General features: G+C 36.9%; 6 protein-coding genes across 6 annotated transcripts; 3 read left to right on the forward strand and 3 right to left on the reverse strand.

The window, feature by feature from the left end:
• Positions 1–6: 6 nt before the first annotated feature.
• Positions 7–1,289, reverse strand: CBG11493 (the record flags this gene model as incomplete). The annotated part of the gene is made up of 4 exons (XM_002635203.1): positions 7–108; positions 349–780; positions 1,026–1,112; positions 1,161–1,289. 4 exons carry the CDS (start codon positions 1,287–1,289, stop codon positions 7–9), a joined length of 750 nt encoding a protein of 249 aa, XP_002635249.1.
• Positions 1,290–6,154: 4,865 nt separating this feature from the next.
• On the forward strand, positions 6,155–7,167 carry CBG11492 (the record flags this gene model as incomplete). The annotated part of the gene is made up of 4 exons (XM_002635202.2): positions 6,155–6,249; positions 6,562–6,832; positions 6,882–6,966; positions 7,091–7,167. The coding sequence occupies 4 exons, from the start codon at positions 6,155–6,157 to the stop codon at positions 7,165–7,167; spliced, it is 528 nt and encodes a 175-aa protein (XP_002635248.2).
• Positions 7,168–7,418: 251 nt separating this feature from the next.
• Positions 7,419–8,911, reverse strand: CBG11491 (the record flags this gene model as incomplete). Its single annotated transcript, XM_002635201.1, has 6 exons — positions 7,419–7,498; positions 7,548–7,605; positions 7,652–7,777; positions 7,922–8,551; positions 8,614–8,790; positions 8,849–8,911. 6 exons carry the CDS (start codon positions 8,909–8,911, stop codon positions 7,419–7,421), a joined length of 1,134 nt encoding a protein of 377 aa, XP_002635247.1.
• Positions 8,912–9,596: 685 nt separating this feature from the next.
• Positions 9,597–11,392, forward strand: CBG11490 (the record flags this gene model as incomplete). Its single annotated transcript, XM_045236453.1, has 6 exons — positions 9,597–9,752; positions 9,818–9,921; positions 10,050–10,709; positions 10,753–10,964; positions 11,014–11,243; positions 11,288–11,392. The coding sequence occupies 6 exons, from the start codon at positions 9,597–9,599 to the stop codon at positions 11,390–11,392; spliced, it is 1,467 nt and encodes a 488-aa protein (XP_045094511.1).
• A 316-nt stretch (positions 11,393–11,708) lies between these two features.
• Positions 11,709–11,879, reverse strand: CBG11489 (the record flags this gene model as incomplete). The annotated part of the gene is made up of 1 exon (XM_002635199.1): positions 11,709–11,879. The coding sequence occupies one exon, from the start codon at positions 11,877–11,879 to the stop codon at positions 11,709–11,711; it is 171 nt and encodes a 56-aa protein (XP_002635245.1).
• A 1,447-nt stretch (positions 11,880–13,326) lies between these two features.
• CBG11488 lies at positions 13,327–15,129 on the forward strand (the record flags this gene model as incomplete). Its single annotated transcript, XM_002635198.1, has 6 exons — positions 13,327–13,494; positions 13,560–13,663; positions 13,712–14,395; positions 14,450–14,679; positions 14,723–14,949; positions 14,992–15,129. 6 exons carry the CDS (start codon positions 13,327–13,329, stop codon positions 15,127–15,129), a joined length of 1,551 nt encoding a protein of 516 aa, XP_002635244.1.
• Positions 15,130–16,740: the final 1,611 nt, after the last annotated feature.

The raw sequence follows: 16,740 nt of genomic DNA on the forward strand, positions 1-16,740 counted from the left end.
TAGTGTCTAGTTAGGGATGACTGTCAAATCGCTGTTCAAGAATGCTCCATGGTGGGCGTCGCCAAGAGTGAGGATGTTGTCAGCAAGCACTTTGGTGGCGTCGGAAACCTGCAAATGATGATATTATGTGAGGAACTAGGAATAGTCATTGTGGGTTTTGAAATGTTAAAGGCGCAGGTTCCACACCCAATTTGTGCCGATTATTTGTTGGATTTGTGTTAAAACGGGATGTAATTATCATCAAAAGATGTTTAGTCGTTTTAAATCTCGATAAAACTGAAAAAAATGTGAGAATACTTCACAACTTGCAATCTATAGAGCCTATGTCATCAAAGATTGAAATGTTACCTCATAAAGTGCATTCTGTCCTCCCATATCAGTCTTCACCCATCCTGGACAGAAAGAAGTAATCAAGATGTGATATTTGGCCAAATCGATAGACGCCGATTTCATGAAAGAATTGAGTGCAGATTTGCTCATACGATAAGCAACGAGTGGTCCATTGAAAGTTCCATCAATTTTCTCAACAGATGCAGCTGTCGAAGAGATGTTGATGATGGCAGATCGGTTGATCGAAAAACCGTCTCCACCGTTCTTTTCAGCAGCTTTTTTGAGAAGTGGAAGGAATTCCTGCGTGAGGATTCCGGTGGAAACAGCGTTGGTTTCAATGTTTTTGAGCATCGTTCTACGGTTCTTCTCTCCTTCAACGTCGTATGGGAGAAGGATTCCAGCGTTGTTCAGGAGAACAGTGAGACCATCGTCTCCGACAATTTTCTCCACCTGAAAGCAGGATTTTTTTGTCATTCACTTTAAATTACTTCGTTTATTTTTAATATACGAAAGTCTAGAATCTAGTCAGCTTTCCATATGTTAAGTTGTATTTCTACCGACAAAGTTTGGTTGCAATGATTTAAAATATGTTTCGATTTTCTCAATCAAGGGTCCTGGTTTACTTTGAAAGTGCTCTATGATCTTTCAAACCATGTCAAGCCATCGCAAGAATCATCACCACATAATCGACTTACCTCAGTGTACAACTTGCTAATCGACTCATCACAGTCAATGTCCAATGGCAAAACGTGGAGACGAGAGTCTTTGAGACTTGTCAGCTCCTGAAATAACATAATAATATATTTTTGGTTTTCAAAAAATTCACGAACAGCAGCGTTAGATGGATCCCTGCATGTGGCAATGATAACTTGAATGCCTTGAACATTCAAGAAATGCTTCAGAAGACCCAAACCAATTCCACGATTGGCACCAGTGATGAGGATGCTTTTTGGAGTCATTTTCTAGAAGATGAAATGTTTTATTTCACAAAAAATCTTCTTTATATCTACAGTGTGAGAAAGAAAAATCGAAAAGTGAGGGGTGGAAAAAATATTGAATTGCGCCGGAGGCGCAGCAGTCAGCAGGCTGGTACACTATAAGAAACGTTTTATACAAGTGAATTGGGAACAAAAAATGACAGGTAACACTTTGAAGGAACAACAACAATGTATCCAGTGCCTATCTTCTTCCTCGCACGTCTCTCTTTTTCTTTATTGCCTCTCTTTTTTCCATACTCTCTCGTAACACCTAGATTGGGGAATTCCTCCTCTCATAGTGATCGGTTACTTGGAATTTGCAAGGCTACAAGGAAAAAACCAGGATGAAATGAAGATACAAATAGAATTGAAACGAAAAAGAAATTCAACTCCAATTTCCGATTTAATAATTTGATTATTATGAAGAAGGGTATTATGTCCTTGGTTTTTGTCATTGTTTGCTCGCTGTCCAAAAATATTTGTCTTTTCTTCGTTCTGCGTCTCCAACTCTTCAATGCACAATGATGATTTGGAGGAGGGTCTGAAGAGAAACAGAGATTCGGACAGCACAGAGGTCACAAAATATTTTGTGGTCTAGATACATGGAACATCAAAAACCTAGTCAGATTATAAGGAGAAAATGGCATATCTTTTACTTGTTTTCTCCCAAAGTTCAGCCGTTCCGCCAGACTGACTGGAACGACCGAGCCCGCCCGTCCGAGGCGTCGCTGAAGTAACAGGCAGGAAGTCGACTATGGGCATCCAGGACTTTGATAATTGTATTCATTTGTCTTATGAGTAAAAAATAACATTTGCAAATTATTAGGAAACAATCAGAATTAACACGCAGTGAATATTGAACAATGACTGAAGTACGAAGAAAGATCATGACTATAATTTTCAGCACAAAACTTAACACATGACTGAAGTACGGGGGAAAGATAATGAATACAATTTTCAGCACCACTTTTACCACGGTGAACCTGTTAGAAGAAATATAATTTTGTTTCTACATTGTCTAACAATGGTTCGAGTATTTCTCAAGATTTTGAAAAAAAATTCAAAAAGTGGATCTTTTTGAATTTCAGAGTGGGTTCTATCAGAAAAAACATATTTGAAAACCCTGAACCTAATTTTGTAAGCTAAAACCTAATCATTCGCCTGTCCTATCATGTCTGGTGGCTCTAATTTATGTTTCCTTTAACTTTTGACATTTTCTTCTTTCCCTTTCATTTCGTTTTTCCGAATATTTAAAATAGGTTTTCTCAACTTTCTCACACCCACCGTTTCCTTTCGAAAATAATACATTCATAGACACTCGCTCGCTACTTCTGCAAATATCTGAAAACAATCGATTCTTCTTCCGGTTCTCAATTTGTGCATATTTATATATTCTTTCTCATTTCCTAGTACCACACCAGCACGTCAGCATATTACCTAAATTTGGTTCACTATCGTTGATCACCAGAAGAAAAATAAACAGGTGTTGCTCTCGTTTTTTTCCGAGACATCACCTGTCCATTTATTATGTTATTCTTTTCTTATAAGTCTTGACTTTTTTCTCCACTGAAATTGTAGTTTTTATCAACTCAGTGTAATATAAAGACCATATGATCTCTGAAAAAATTCTTCCGCTCTAATACATATTTTGGCTTGAAATCATGCTTGAATGGATAATATTATTAGTATGAAGAGTGCTCTTATGATAAGGTTGCGGGGTAAGAAGATGTTTTTTGAACATGAAATGTACTAGCCTACTATTCTCAAGTAAGTATTTCATTCTTTATTTTTCCCTAACTTTATTGTACCAGTCTTGACAATATCAGATGAAATAGACTGAAAAATGTTACATCAAGATTCCAATTCTAGCTATTTTCGGTTCTAGTGGCATATGAGTAATAGAAGAATCAAAAACATCAAATCGAAATCATAATCGATCATTTTTTGGTTTATATTCTACCTGCAGGTGCTTTTAGAATTTTTGAGCCGGAGTCACGTTTTCAGAGTTTGACTTTTGATTAGATAGAGCTGCGGATTTCCAGTGAAATCAATTGCTTCTACGACTTCAATGTAATTCAGACCTAGTCGAAGCAAGATAATAAGCATCACGCTGTGTTCTTTCTATGAAATCATCGTTATATTCATTGCTCAAAACCTCACACGTCTGCCTAACAATACAACGAATGACTGAAAACTTCTTGTGTGGACAGAATATAGAATTTTTTGTCATAGAACACATTTTTTGAAATGAAAATTTCGTCTGTCCAATTTGCAATTGTCACTTAATCGTTATAAAAATCGCATTATCTTATAATTGTCAGACGATGAACGTTCAGAACTTTTGATCATGATTCGCTTATTTTAAGTTACGAACAAATTATATATTTTTGATTCGAGGGTTGGAATGTCTTTTTCCAAAAGTGAGCAATGCTGAATTTTATTTTGAACAACTGTTTCGAAATCTGAAAAAATTTCGAATTACTCGAACTCCGAGAATCTACAATCTTAATTTTTTTTCGGCTGGAAGAAAATTCAAAATTTCAAATTCAATATAAACAAGTTAAATTTGCCAATCGCCTTACTGTTTCTGGCAACGATACAGAACAGATTTAAGAATATTCAGAATAGGGCCCACCTATTATTTTTCTGGCCTTTCCACAGTAGTCAGGCAACATATCTTGCTGAAATCTCACGATTCTGTTTTTCCAACTTTCTCATATTTTCCCTCTGCCCGCGATAACCATCGTGAATTTTTCTGCCATATTTCTCAATTTATTTTTCAGCCAGCAGTAAATTCTCTCCATCATTCGTCGTTCACAGTTCTTCAACAAAAAAAAAAACTTTTTTCGATTTTATCTAGAGATCAAAACTGCCATAAATTTTAGCTATAAAAACAGCTTTCAAGTTTTCAAATTTTAAAATTTTTCAAAGTTACTAGTTTTTCTTCTCTGAAATCTTATTATATCCTTTTTGCTCCCAACTGAAACGTGTTTTTGGGGCTTTAATATCTCAACACAATCATCACATTTTCAGCAGCAACCTTCAGTTTCTTCTCTTTTTCTGTTTTTGGCTTCCCATCTGTAAGCGTCGTTTTAGATTTGGTTGGTTTCACTCTCGCTTTCCCCAATATTATTTTTTTTTGTTTCTTCCCGTTATAACTAGTTTCTTCGGATCACAGATTGAAAAAAAAACAAGACACAACGATGCTAATTATGTTCAAAATACACCAGATGAGACAAGAGGCGGATGGAGAATCTGGCGAGAGAAAGAGCCAATATTCGATTAGCGGCGAGCCCGAGAGTAGCGAAAACAAACGGCTGGTGCCATGGGAAAACGGAAAGAGGTTACCCTGACAACGTCGATTTTTCTCGCCTTCCTTCTCTTCGTTTTTTTCTTTTTTACCTTCCTCATTTCCGCCCCGACACCTAACCAAGCTCACAATCAAATACATGAGTTCTATTCTTGTCGTTTGAGTATCTAGATATTTTCTTGTCCAGTTACGAAATCCTCTTCTTCCCATTGTCAAGTCTTACCTCATTGAATTGTCATTTTGTCACTGATCTGATGATTTTGTCAAAATGTGATTATGATGAGGATTGAGGACAGAGTTGAATACAAAATCGGGCGAAAAGAGGTGAAGAATGGAATAAAAGAAGACGTCATCCAGGAGGATTAGACATATAAATTCCTATCCACCATTCTATTCATCATTCCTATTACTCTCTTTATAAGTCACCTAAAACATAGTATATACTTTTAATAGATAATATTGTAATCTCTCTCTGTCTCTGTTTTCAAAATTGGATCGTCTAAATTTATTCGAACTCCATCTGTATTTGTCGCCATCTTTGGGACTACACAGGTGTTACCTTGTTTTCTGTCGCTCAATCTCCGAAAGTCTACAGCTCTACTTTTGGAGAGTGTAGCATGAAACAAACATTTAAATAATTAGTTTTAACCACATCTGTATTTTCCCGTTACTTCTGAAAAGATAATTCAAATTCAGTGGTCTCGAAAATGTTTTTATTTTGGAATGACAAGGTCCAAGGAGGATTGTAGTTTAGGTGTTTTGGAGGCGGTTCGAAAAATTGTATAGTTTTTCTAGAAGATTATTCCCTTTGTCCTTCTATATAAATTTATAACTTCTTCTAATTTCGAAGAACTTTTCGATGAAGTTCCAGAAAAGATAAGCGAGTTTGAAGACCGCAGTAGTTTTAAAGATATGTAACTGGAAAAAAACAATTTTGGTTTGATTCTCACAAAAATAAGTTTGACAAGTTGGAACCCAGTGCTCATCGGCTTATATGATCCTAATGTTTATTTTGTTGATTTTTATCACATCATTATATAAAGCCAATACTTTGACTTTCTGACCAGCCTCAAACTTTTCCGTGTGCACATTTCTCAAGAATCATGATTTGTGCTGTTTCTCATTTCTCAGAGTCTAGATTTTGACTCATGAGAAGTCTGTTTTATCCAATTACTTCCCTGCATAATTTTTTTTCATATTCAAGAGCTTCTAATTTTTTAGCCCATCCAAATACAGAAATTCTTATCCTGTTTTGAACATCCTTTCTCCCTCCATCTTAAAAACACACCACTTGTATTTCTTTTCTTCTGCTTTCAAACTTTCACTTGCTCTGACTTTTTTCTCTCCTGATTCTGAAAACATGACAAATGGGAACGTGGAAAATCACAATCCGACGTCATTCATTTAAAATTTCCAAGAACATTTTTCTGATCTCCGCATCCTTCTGATTTTTCTGAATAATGAATCGTTAAAAATTTTCAGACACCACCAATTCGATCTCTTAGATTCGGGAACGTGTGTTTTGGGTAATGATCTGATGGACATGTCCCATGTTCTCGTCATCGCTCCTCTTGTCGTGTTTGCTTTATTTTTCTTGACAGTTCTTGTGCTTCGTTCGTTTTTCCTAATGAGGTGAGTCAGCTATGGGTCCAAACATTTAGATTACTGGGTTGACTAGAAAACCATGAGTCAAAGTAACAAAAATACTTTCCCACGCCAGGCTTGTGATGAAAATCTACGAATCTGAATAATCCGTATCATTCTGTAACTGGTAACAAGCACTGAACGACTAAGCATTCAAAAAAACTTGACTAGCCTAATAATGGAAAGGAAGTTTGTCACTACATGATGAAAACACAAAAGTCGAACATGTTTTCTGAGTATTGAGGTTGATAATTTTTGATTACTGAACCAATTATCCGTAAATTATACTGCAATATTTAGCAGGGAAGAGCAACGAAGGGATCGAATACGAAGAGGCGGCCCAGTGTCAAGTATGTCAAGTAATGACACTGGAATCGAAATATCTTGTACCAACAATCTCAACTCAAACAATAGGAATAACGTTCGCTCGAATAATAATAGTAATAACAATCCGAACCCACCGAGTTATTATGCCGAGGTTATGGCCACCAATTCATCGGCTCTTTATCCTGTCTATGTTCCACCTTATGCGGCACCGCTGATGTCGTTGAGGGATCCAAGGCAATTTCAGGTGAGGATTTTGCTAATGGAGGTTTGAAAACAAAATTGCAAATTTACAGGGACTTCCTGGACTGGCAGCACCGCCGCCATACCCACCACCTCCAAGTTATCATCAGATTAGCAGTTTTCCAGAACTACCAAGTGGTGAGTTTGGAGATGTTCCAAGCAGAGTTGGTTCTGAAGATTTACATAAAGAGTCATACTTCTTTTTTCAAAATCAAAAAATTATAATATTTGTTCTCATTCGTAACTCTTGTTTTTTTTTCAGCTCCGCATGCCGTTATTAATGTTGCTCAACAGCCAAGAATCACAAAAACGCGTTTGGAAGTTACTCCAGTAGAATAAATGATCATTCTCTTCTCAAATCCTCAAGAACTTTTTCTATGTACATTTCTGTATCATTTTGCTACGATTTGCATTCTCTATAGCTGCTCAGGCCTTCAATGTTCCTTTTTAGCATTTTTCACCGTTTTCCAAAAATCAACGGGTGTTTAAATCTCTTTTTCATGATTTTTCCTTCAAATAACTTTATTAAATGATATCATGATAAAATCATTTTCATGGCTGAAAATCACACACAAAAAATGAGAGAATTTCTATTCCGCCTTGACAACATAATCAATTTTGAGTGTGTGAAACCAGGCATGTTGGTTGCCGAACCAGAGACGATAGGTTGCTGAAAACAAAGAGAATATGAGTCAAAAATCCCAAAAGATCAGAATTACCAGTGGAGGGGCACTCGATTTTGTCAATGCACGGAACCATGGTGGGACCAGGGATTTTCTAAAAAAAAATAGAGACTCATAAATAGAGACTTGTAAAGACTCACGCTGAATAATGGGTATACTCTGGTAAGATTATCTGTTTCTGGAGAATTCAGAGGAACCAATGGAAGCTCATAAATGGCGAATGCAAAGTGACCGTTGGCATGGATTTCCCAGGAAAGAGTTTGACCCTGAAAATGATGTTGATTGCCAATTGATGACATTATTACTAGATGGTTCAGTATTTTCATAAGTTACAATTTAGAATAGTTTTTTAAGGGATTAGAATCAAGAGTTTTAATAAATATCTTGAATTAAAAAAAATTGAAACTTACAGTTTTGACTTCAATGTCCACATGCCCTGTCTTTCCTGCTGACACTGCTAAATGATCGGCGTTAGCTGGCACCTTTCCCTTATAATAATTCTCTTCGGGGAACGGCACGCATTTTTCCACTGGTGCAGTGAATGGACCATCATCCTCCTCATCATTCCAATATGATGGAAGACATCTTCCCTCCGCCATTTTCAACACCTCAGCTCTCCACTCACCACCCAAAATGTTGCATTTATTGCGAGTTCTCTCTGGGAGCAATGGTTTTGCAATAGTCCAAATAGCAGAAATAAATGCTGGAACATTGACTAGAACGAAGCTATGAATCAATTCCACATAGTGCTCGGCCATAAAGGCGGAAATTGCAGATAGTCCTCCGGTGAGAAGAGTTATAGTCTTCTTGTCGAACTTTATTCCAGTCAAATCCATTATGTAGATCACTGAGCATTGCTGATTTGTTTTTCTCTCCAAATCCATCACTGCTTTCAGCATACTTTCCAAATCATGGACTCTAGCTCTCAAAACTTCATTAGTTGGATATGATTGGAGCATCCCCCAATAGTCATTGGATCCCGTTTGCTCAATATTCACAATTGTGTTTGGAATGATTCCTGACTCTCCAGTAAGACCAGTCTGAATTACATTAGTGTTTATCATCCATTTTCTTGACAAACTAAATAGAAAAAACCGGTTACCTTCCAATGATGATGTACTGGGTGATCGCGTGGTTTCTCAGCCAAACCATCTAAATCCCAGTCAGATTTTCGGAACAAAAGATGGTTGATAAGTTTCGGCTTAATGATATCCAGTTTGTAGTCGTGCCCTTTGAGCCAACGGAGCAAATTGAAATCCGTGTCATAGTAGGGAGTAAGCTGGAAAAGTTGAAATGGATAAGTTGAAATTTTTAAAGTATTGACTCCAAAAACTCACATGATCTTTGACAGCTTCTCTTAACTCATTAATCGCTACCCGATCACTTTCCGTAATCGACATGTTGTTAATCCGGATGAAAAATGTTGGAGGAAATCAATTCAGAATACGTCTGTTTGTGAAAAGAAAGTCTCCACTTCTTGTTGGAAATTTTCCACAGTCCGAGAGAAATAAGTGTTGACCGGTGGACGACGCAGACGTCGAAAGAAGGATGCGCAGCGATTTAGGTCAGTTCGGAACAGAAGAAGCGGTGAAAGAGATGTTTGAGTGGATATTGGCATGGTTAGGGATATATGAATGAATAGATATTAGAGGTTGAGAATGGTGTGTATTTTGAGAGATGAGAAGATACCGTAAGCACTAATCGAGCCCACCCTATGCGTGTATTTTGAGTTCAATTATCTCGTTTCCTATGAGAGATATCAATAATGTGTCAACTGATAAAATAATGGTGATGTTATGATGAATAATTTATCAGTTAACATTTTTTTATATTTCTCAAAGCGACCGAGATCATTAAGCTCAAAGTGAACGTATAGGTCGAGCTTCCATTAGAGCATTTCCAATATTTTTTTTTCAGAAATCGAACAAAATTTTGAGTGGGTGATTAAGTTCTAAAGGAGATTTTAGCCTACAAAATATGCAATTTTGATTATCAGACACAATTTTTTTTCTTATCTCATAGAAACGAGGAGACACCCCTACCATCGCTTATAAAAGGAATGACTAACCAACTTCAACTGACACCATGCACCTATTTTTCACTGTTTTGTTTGCTGTTTTCTTTGCTTTTCCAAGTGAAGCTGTTGACCTGACATGTCCAAGCTCACCCGTAACCGGTGATGGAAAATTTCCATCAGGAGGTTTGGCTAAATTTCCAGCTGGCTATTCTTGTTCGGTTGACGTGAGTTTTCAAAACGGGTGTAGGAATTAGATTTCGAAATATCATGCTTTAAAAATAATTTCCAGTTTCAAATCCCGAAAGGAAGAGTAGTGAAGTTCGTTACTCAAGCTGATGCAAATGCCGACGGAGACCAACTTTCAATTCGAGATGCAGTGTCCACCGTTTACGGGTATGTCCTGATTTAACGGTCAATTGATGGCAGAAAATTGTCAATTTTGTGATTGATAGAACATGAATTAACTATCCTTACTTTGGGATACTCCAAAATTGTCATTCATGTAAAATATTAATTTTCAGAATGGGAGCACCTCAATCCCTTATGTACGCTGCTGCTGACAAGGCCAACCTACTGATTAGTACCAAAACAAATAATGCTAGTTTCTTTGTTACATGGCAGTACATCGATGTAACTGGTTATACTAAAATTCAGAAGCCAACTGGCACTATACTACCCTTGAATTTCACCAAAGAAAGCTTTTATGAATTCACATCTAGCAAAAATCGAGTGGCTTTTCATACTGCAACTCTTGACAGAATATTCGATATGTCTCTATCTAGAGTTTATGTCTATGATGGAGAAGATTTGAGCTCGAACTTTTTGGGAACACTTCTTCATTTTGTGAACACCAAAAATATGTCAGCATCGACTGGAAAATCTTTGACTCTTGTCAATTTTTATGGAATTCCGACACTATCTCATGCAATCGCCAATGATTATTCCGCGGTTTCTCACTATGATAGATACTCATTTTTTGTTTTGTCTTCATCTTCTGCCGAGTTTTTGGGAGGCGTGGTAGTCCCAAATATGCTGGAGTCTGCTATTACTATGTATTGCATTGATTGCCAAGAACTGTATATAACCGATTTGATCCTTAGTGATCAAAGAAACGGAGTACAAACTGTTCACTTTAAGCCACTATCTCCAACGCATGTGGATAATAATTTATTGGTTTACAAGTTAGTTTTTCCTCTTGTGAAGTCAATAAAGTTCATTTTTTAGATTAGGAGATCCACTATCTCAAAGCTTCCCCCAACAAATTCTCACAAACACTTTTACAATGATCATGTACCAATGTGATCTTCACTATTCCATTGCAACTGGTCCACTTTATACTTGGTCATTGGGATATTCAGGAAGAAATGGATACATTATCTCCCCTTCTGCATGGAATCCAACTACAGCACTGACAGCCCCATTTTCTACGAATATTTGTGAGAAAGACTGTTTATAAAAGCAAAAAAACTTCCCATATAATTTCAGCTACAACTGACACAGTGAAGTTTGTGTTCAATTTACAATCAGTGGTTGTTGATAAGCCAGGTGACAAGATAAGAATAGAAGTTGGATCTTCTGGTGTGAAACCAGTATTTGTGGAATTCAATACAACCGCTATGAATACGGGAACAAAAGCAGCATACGGTACTTATATGACTACTTCATTCACCGGAACAACTGTTGGAGCATCGTTCATTATGAACTTCAATGTGGAGGTGAGGAAAAAAATAGAAAGATTTCTTAATTTTAACTTGTTCAGGACATTGCATCTACAACAGTTATTGTGGAGACAACCACAAAATCTTCTAATACTTGGTACACTTTATCTGTATTCATTCTTGTGGCTGTTTTTGAATTTGTATAATGTCTTTCTGATATCAGCTGATGTCATATTTTGAATAAATTTTTCGTGATGATTTTGAAAGATCTCCCAGGAGGATCATGATATAAAAAATAGATTAATACCATTTCAGAGGTCAGAGAGATCAAGATGGCTCGATTATTTCCTTCGATCCACTTTTTGGGCTTTCACCCTCTAGATGGTGGGCTATTATTCAGATCGGCTTTGCTCTTTATCAGCTTATTTTGGATGAAGTAACCTGAACCATTACAACAAAAAAACAGTAATTGGGAATGCTCATTTATTCAAAAGAAATCACAATTAATTAGAAGAACGAATCTTATTTCTTCATATCGAACTTCTCGAACATCTCGTCGACGGTGTAGCAATGTCCTTCGTAGCAGGCTGACTCGTAGTCGCACTGTTTGCTCGAAGTGCAGCGTTTTCCAGCCTCGACGATCGGAGTAGCGAGAGCAAGAAGAACGAGGAGAAGAAGACCAAGAATATTCATAGTTGGTTGAGAGATGATGGAAAGTAGAAGTTTCCGATGATTTTTGTGGAATTTCGAACTTCTTATACGGGAAAAAAGGGGAGAGAAGGCTGAATCCCATAAAAATTTACATAAAAAATGTTAGAATTTTTATGAGTTTCCGTTCTATATCTTTTGGACGATCGAAAATCAAAGATACCAAATAATCAAAAACAGAAAATGGGATCAATGGATCCGCTGATTTGGGTTTGACATGATGGATTTCAGAGATATGAAAAATAAGTCCCGAAGAATGTAAACAATGTCAGAATACGTGTCATATCAAAAGTAATGAATCACTCCGATTGAAAATAGTTCATAAATTCAAAAATAGTCTTATCAACACCCAAATATGATAGTCTTCGTTTATCTCTAAAAATGAATTGTCATCAAATTCGTTCGTTTGTTATAAGCTAGAATTTGAAATGACGAACTCAACGAATTTCCGCTCATGATAAAAGATACTTCGAGGCACTCGTGAGTATATTAACACACGTGAGTAGAAGTGGTGTTGTAGTAAAATTTGGTACAATTTTTAATAACAGCGTTTTTGTTCCAAACAAAAAGGAAAAACTGTTTTACGCCGAATTGGAATCTCAAAAGAAGTGCACTAGATGTGACCAATCAGAAGTAGCTGTGACGCTTATGATTGATCTCGAGCATCTGAAATCTCAGAAAACACTGTTCATTGGAGCGAGATCATCTTATAAAAGTATCAGAAGTGTTTGAAATGATATTGAAGTGTCCATACTGAAGCTGTAATACGTATGTGGCTGTCAAAATTCAAGAACCATCGATGATTGCAGGACATATCGTCCTAGTTTAAAACTACTTTTCAGAATGTTCCAACTGCTCAACTATTTCAAGATATATTTCGGGACGGTTGATGGATTTCCAATAAAAACATTGTCAACAATTTTGCCTTGCCACGATGAAAAATACATTTCTTGACTTCAAGCCGTCAACAAACAATGTTGAAATTTCGTAATAGCAACAGTGATTGATATTATAACAAGTGTTTAATATTACTTACACACGGACTGTTTGCAACCTGCCTACACAATTTCGCTCATCTGGTCCATTAGCATGAACCCCAGTGAATTTAATATATCAATTGCAGTATTTTGGTGTGTAGTTGACTGGATTAATACATGGATTGTCCGAAATCCCTGATAATAATTATTGTTTGATTGCTTTTCGTGTTTTTGAATCAGTTTTCAGTTTCGTAGAGGGCTGTTTGCAATAACAAATGCATAATAGTATCTTCATCGTTCTTTCCGAAAAGTAATTCTGTCCACGCCCCTAAAATCAATCACATTTTCTTCTTATCTTCTAAAAAATATGTTTAGATTGTCGTCATATTTAAGTCAACCCTAAACACCGATAACTCGGAGTCAACACTCAGTCAACCTCAATCGACATCAGCATCATGCATTTGTCGGTGATTCCTCTAATCAATACTATTTTGTCCAGTTTTGTAAATGAACCAGCGGATCTGACATGTCCGAAGGTTCCAATTTCCGTTGATACGCTCACTGGATCATTTCCATCCGGTGGGCTCGCTCAGTTTCCAGCAAACTACGATTGTGGAATTGATGTAAGCAAAATCTTCATATTTTTTAATTCACCTTACTAAATGTAAGTCTTTTTCTCTTGTTTCAGTTCAAAATTCCAACAGGAAAAGTTTTGAAATTCAAAGTTAGAACTGAAGCCGACGAACCATGTGATAAAGTTGTCATCCGCGATTCAATTGGAGCTCTTAATGAGTATGTTCTCAGAATTCTAAAACAATGATCTCATTTTTCTTTTTAAAGATTCACATCACCGAGCTCCGTCTTCTACGCAGCGGCAGAAAAAGCAACAGTTTGGGTCAAAACTGAATCTAGCTCCTCTAGTTTCCACTTCACCTGGGAATACATTGATGTCTCTGGATTCACGGAAATTGAAAAATCATTTGAAACTTTTATCCCGTTGAATCTCACTGCAAATCATTACTATCGTTTCAAGTCTCAAACATATACCGTTTACCCCCAACCAATTACCTTTTTGGCAGCATCTCTTTCAGGTGGTGTGGATTCTTCACTGAAGAATATTTTTGTTTATGATGGAGAGAATTTGGATTCCAAGTTTGTCGGAAATCTCGAGCAGTTCTTGAAAAACAAAACTCCAAAGATCACAGGACGGTATCTGACTCTGGTCAATTTCTATCGTCTTCCATCTGATTCGTACCTATTCGTTACTGATTATTCTCAATATCGAAACTATGATTTTGTCATTCTGTCGAAGGACAAACCGTATCGCATTAAGAAGACATCAACTATTAAGGAACACGGAGTGTCACCTGTCACAGTTTTCTATTGCATTGATTCCAACGAGACATATCTTACCGATTTGAAATTCATGAATATGACCCGGGAAAATTTCCGTGACTACGACCAATCAGTTTCTTTCAGACTGTTTTCTGACGAGAATCCGTATTACAATAAACTTTATTACAGGTCAGTTTGAAAAGATAACGTAGATATCACAATGAATTCTTCGTTAAAATTTAGAAATTACATTACAAGGAGTTACTATTCGCAGCGGTTCGATCCCAAAAGCCTCCCACAACAAATATCTTCCAACGCTTTCACAATGGAATTAAATCAAGGTGAAATTGAGTTTGAACTGAAATCCGGACCGATGGAGGATTATACAAAAGTTATGCCTGGAAGAAAAGGGAAAATTTGTTCGCCTTCGATCTGGCACCAGAATGGAGCTGCTTCATATTTTGCCAATTTCAGTGAGCAGAAATAATTTTTAAATTTGTCAAAATATGGTTTCAGCTGCAACCGAGACAGTGAAATTTGTATTCACCGTAGAAAATATGAAAACCATAAAGCCAGGAGAGGCGTTGCTCGTCGAAGTTGGACAGCCTCACAGTTATTCCGATCCAAAGTTTTTCAAATTGACATCTCAAAGCTACAGAAAAGAAGCGATCGGAACATATATGGCTGTGACATTCACTGGAACATCTGAAAAATCTTCCTTCACATTGAACTACAATGTTGAGGTGAGAGAAAATTGAGGATAGCTTTTTAACTTTATATTTCAGTCCACACACAGTTCAACGAGCCCCCACAATCGGGAATGGGGCTATTCAACGAGCCCCCACAATCGGGAATGGGGTATGAATTCAAGCGTCTCAGCCGGATTCTCAGTCCTCGTTTTGATTGTCGCTTTGATCTTTTGAATCAAGTTCCTGTTTATAAAAGCTGATGCCGATTATTATTTTCATGTATGCAAATTGAACTTGAGCAAATAAAAAAATTGTATTTTAAACGACGAAAATTTTTTTAAATTATACTTTTATATAGTAGAAAATCATGAACATAATGATTTATGTTTCATCATCTTTGTATTTTGCATGTGCATTTTCCAAATATCATTATCTAGAGAAAATAATGAACAAACACTTATGTGCATGTTTTCGAATATCAGGTGACCTCTTTCTATTGGGTCGACCGGCAGGCACCGGCTGACGCGGGTCCAAAATGGCACCGTCCGCTACCGGTGCGATCGGTCTGAGTCAACCGCGGTTTCACGGACGTTCGCGCCGGCAGAACGAAACCGATGTGTACTGGCGGAATTTTTTTATTTTTTTTTGAAAAATTAGACTAACGTGATGAGGCTTAACTTTCTCAACATTATTTTTCTAGGCTGTCGTAGTTGATGGTCCAGGAATTGTCTAACATGCGTCTGTTTTTTCTAGCCTACGATGTGGCCTAACTTTGACCAGTTGAATTTTCATGGTAAATGAAATAGAAAACTCCCTAGGTGTTCAGACCATTTCTAGGCCAAAAAAGTTGGTGGCCTAAGAAATCTTTCAAATCCTCCAACCCCTCATTCTTCCTTCACTTATTCAGAACCTACGTACTCCCCTCTCTTGAGTACTGTTCAGTAATCTATTCTCCTCCCCCCAATTCCAAACTCTCTCAAAAACTCGAATCCCCACTCCGTTTCTTCACCCGTAAAGTCTTCCAGAAATGCAATATCTCATACTCTTCTTATCAAGATCGTCTTTCCCAACTTGACCTCTTCTCTATCAGACATCGTAGACTTAAATCTAAACTTATGCTGCTTTACAAAATGATTAGTGACGCCTCTTATATGCCAGAATTATCCTCTTTCTTAAGAATTTCCGACTGTCCTAGGAGACCTATGACCCTTATTCTCTCAGATAAATGTTCCGATGACTTCTTTTTCACCACCGCCCCTATTTGGAATGCAATTGTAAGGAATACTCCCCAATTTTTAACTCCCGGTCAATTTTCTACCTTAATCCAATCTTCCATCACCCGGTTTTAGCTTACCTTTTCCCCCTTTTTTTAATATCTTGCCAACCTTACATGTATACCATTTTCTTCCCCATTCTCTAAGTTCATCTCGTTAGGGATTTTATCTAGAAATTCCGTTATAACTTTTGTGCCATATTTTCTTCTGACCAATAAATTATCAATTATCAAGAAACTCAACTTGTAAGAGTTAGGTCACCAGGTTGAAATGCCATATGAATCAGTCTTTAGCAAAAAGTAAAAGGCTGCAGACACTATTATTCTAAATCTACATCACCAACGTCTCTTCAGTTTGGTGTTGTTTATGAGGAATTTTCATACAGAGATAGAAAATTAATTGTTACTTTCAGAGCAATGAAAAGCATGTTGGAAGACAGTGGGTTGAAACATATTTCAAAACTTTGGTTTCCAATTTCGAAAACTATTTGTTGGCTGTTATCGAACCCCAATTCTTATGATGATTTTTCAGGTCTGTTTTTTTCAAATTTTTCTAAAGTACCCTGACCATC

Source organism: Caenorhabditis briggsae (genome assembly GCF_000004555.2).
Source record: "Caenorhabditis briggsae complete genome, chrV, whole genome shotgun sequence".
Taxonomy (NCBI): domain Eukaryota; kingdom Metazoa; phylum Nematoda; class Chromadorea; order Rhabditida; family Rhabditidae; genus Caenorhabditis; species Caenorhabditis briggsae.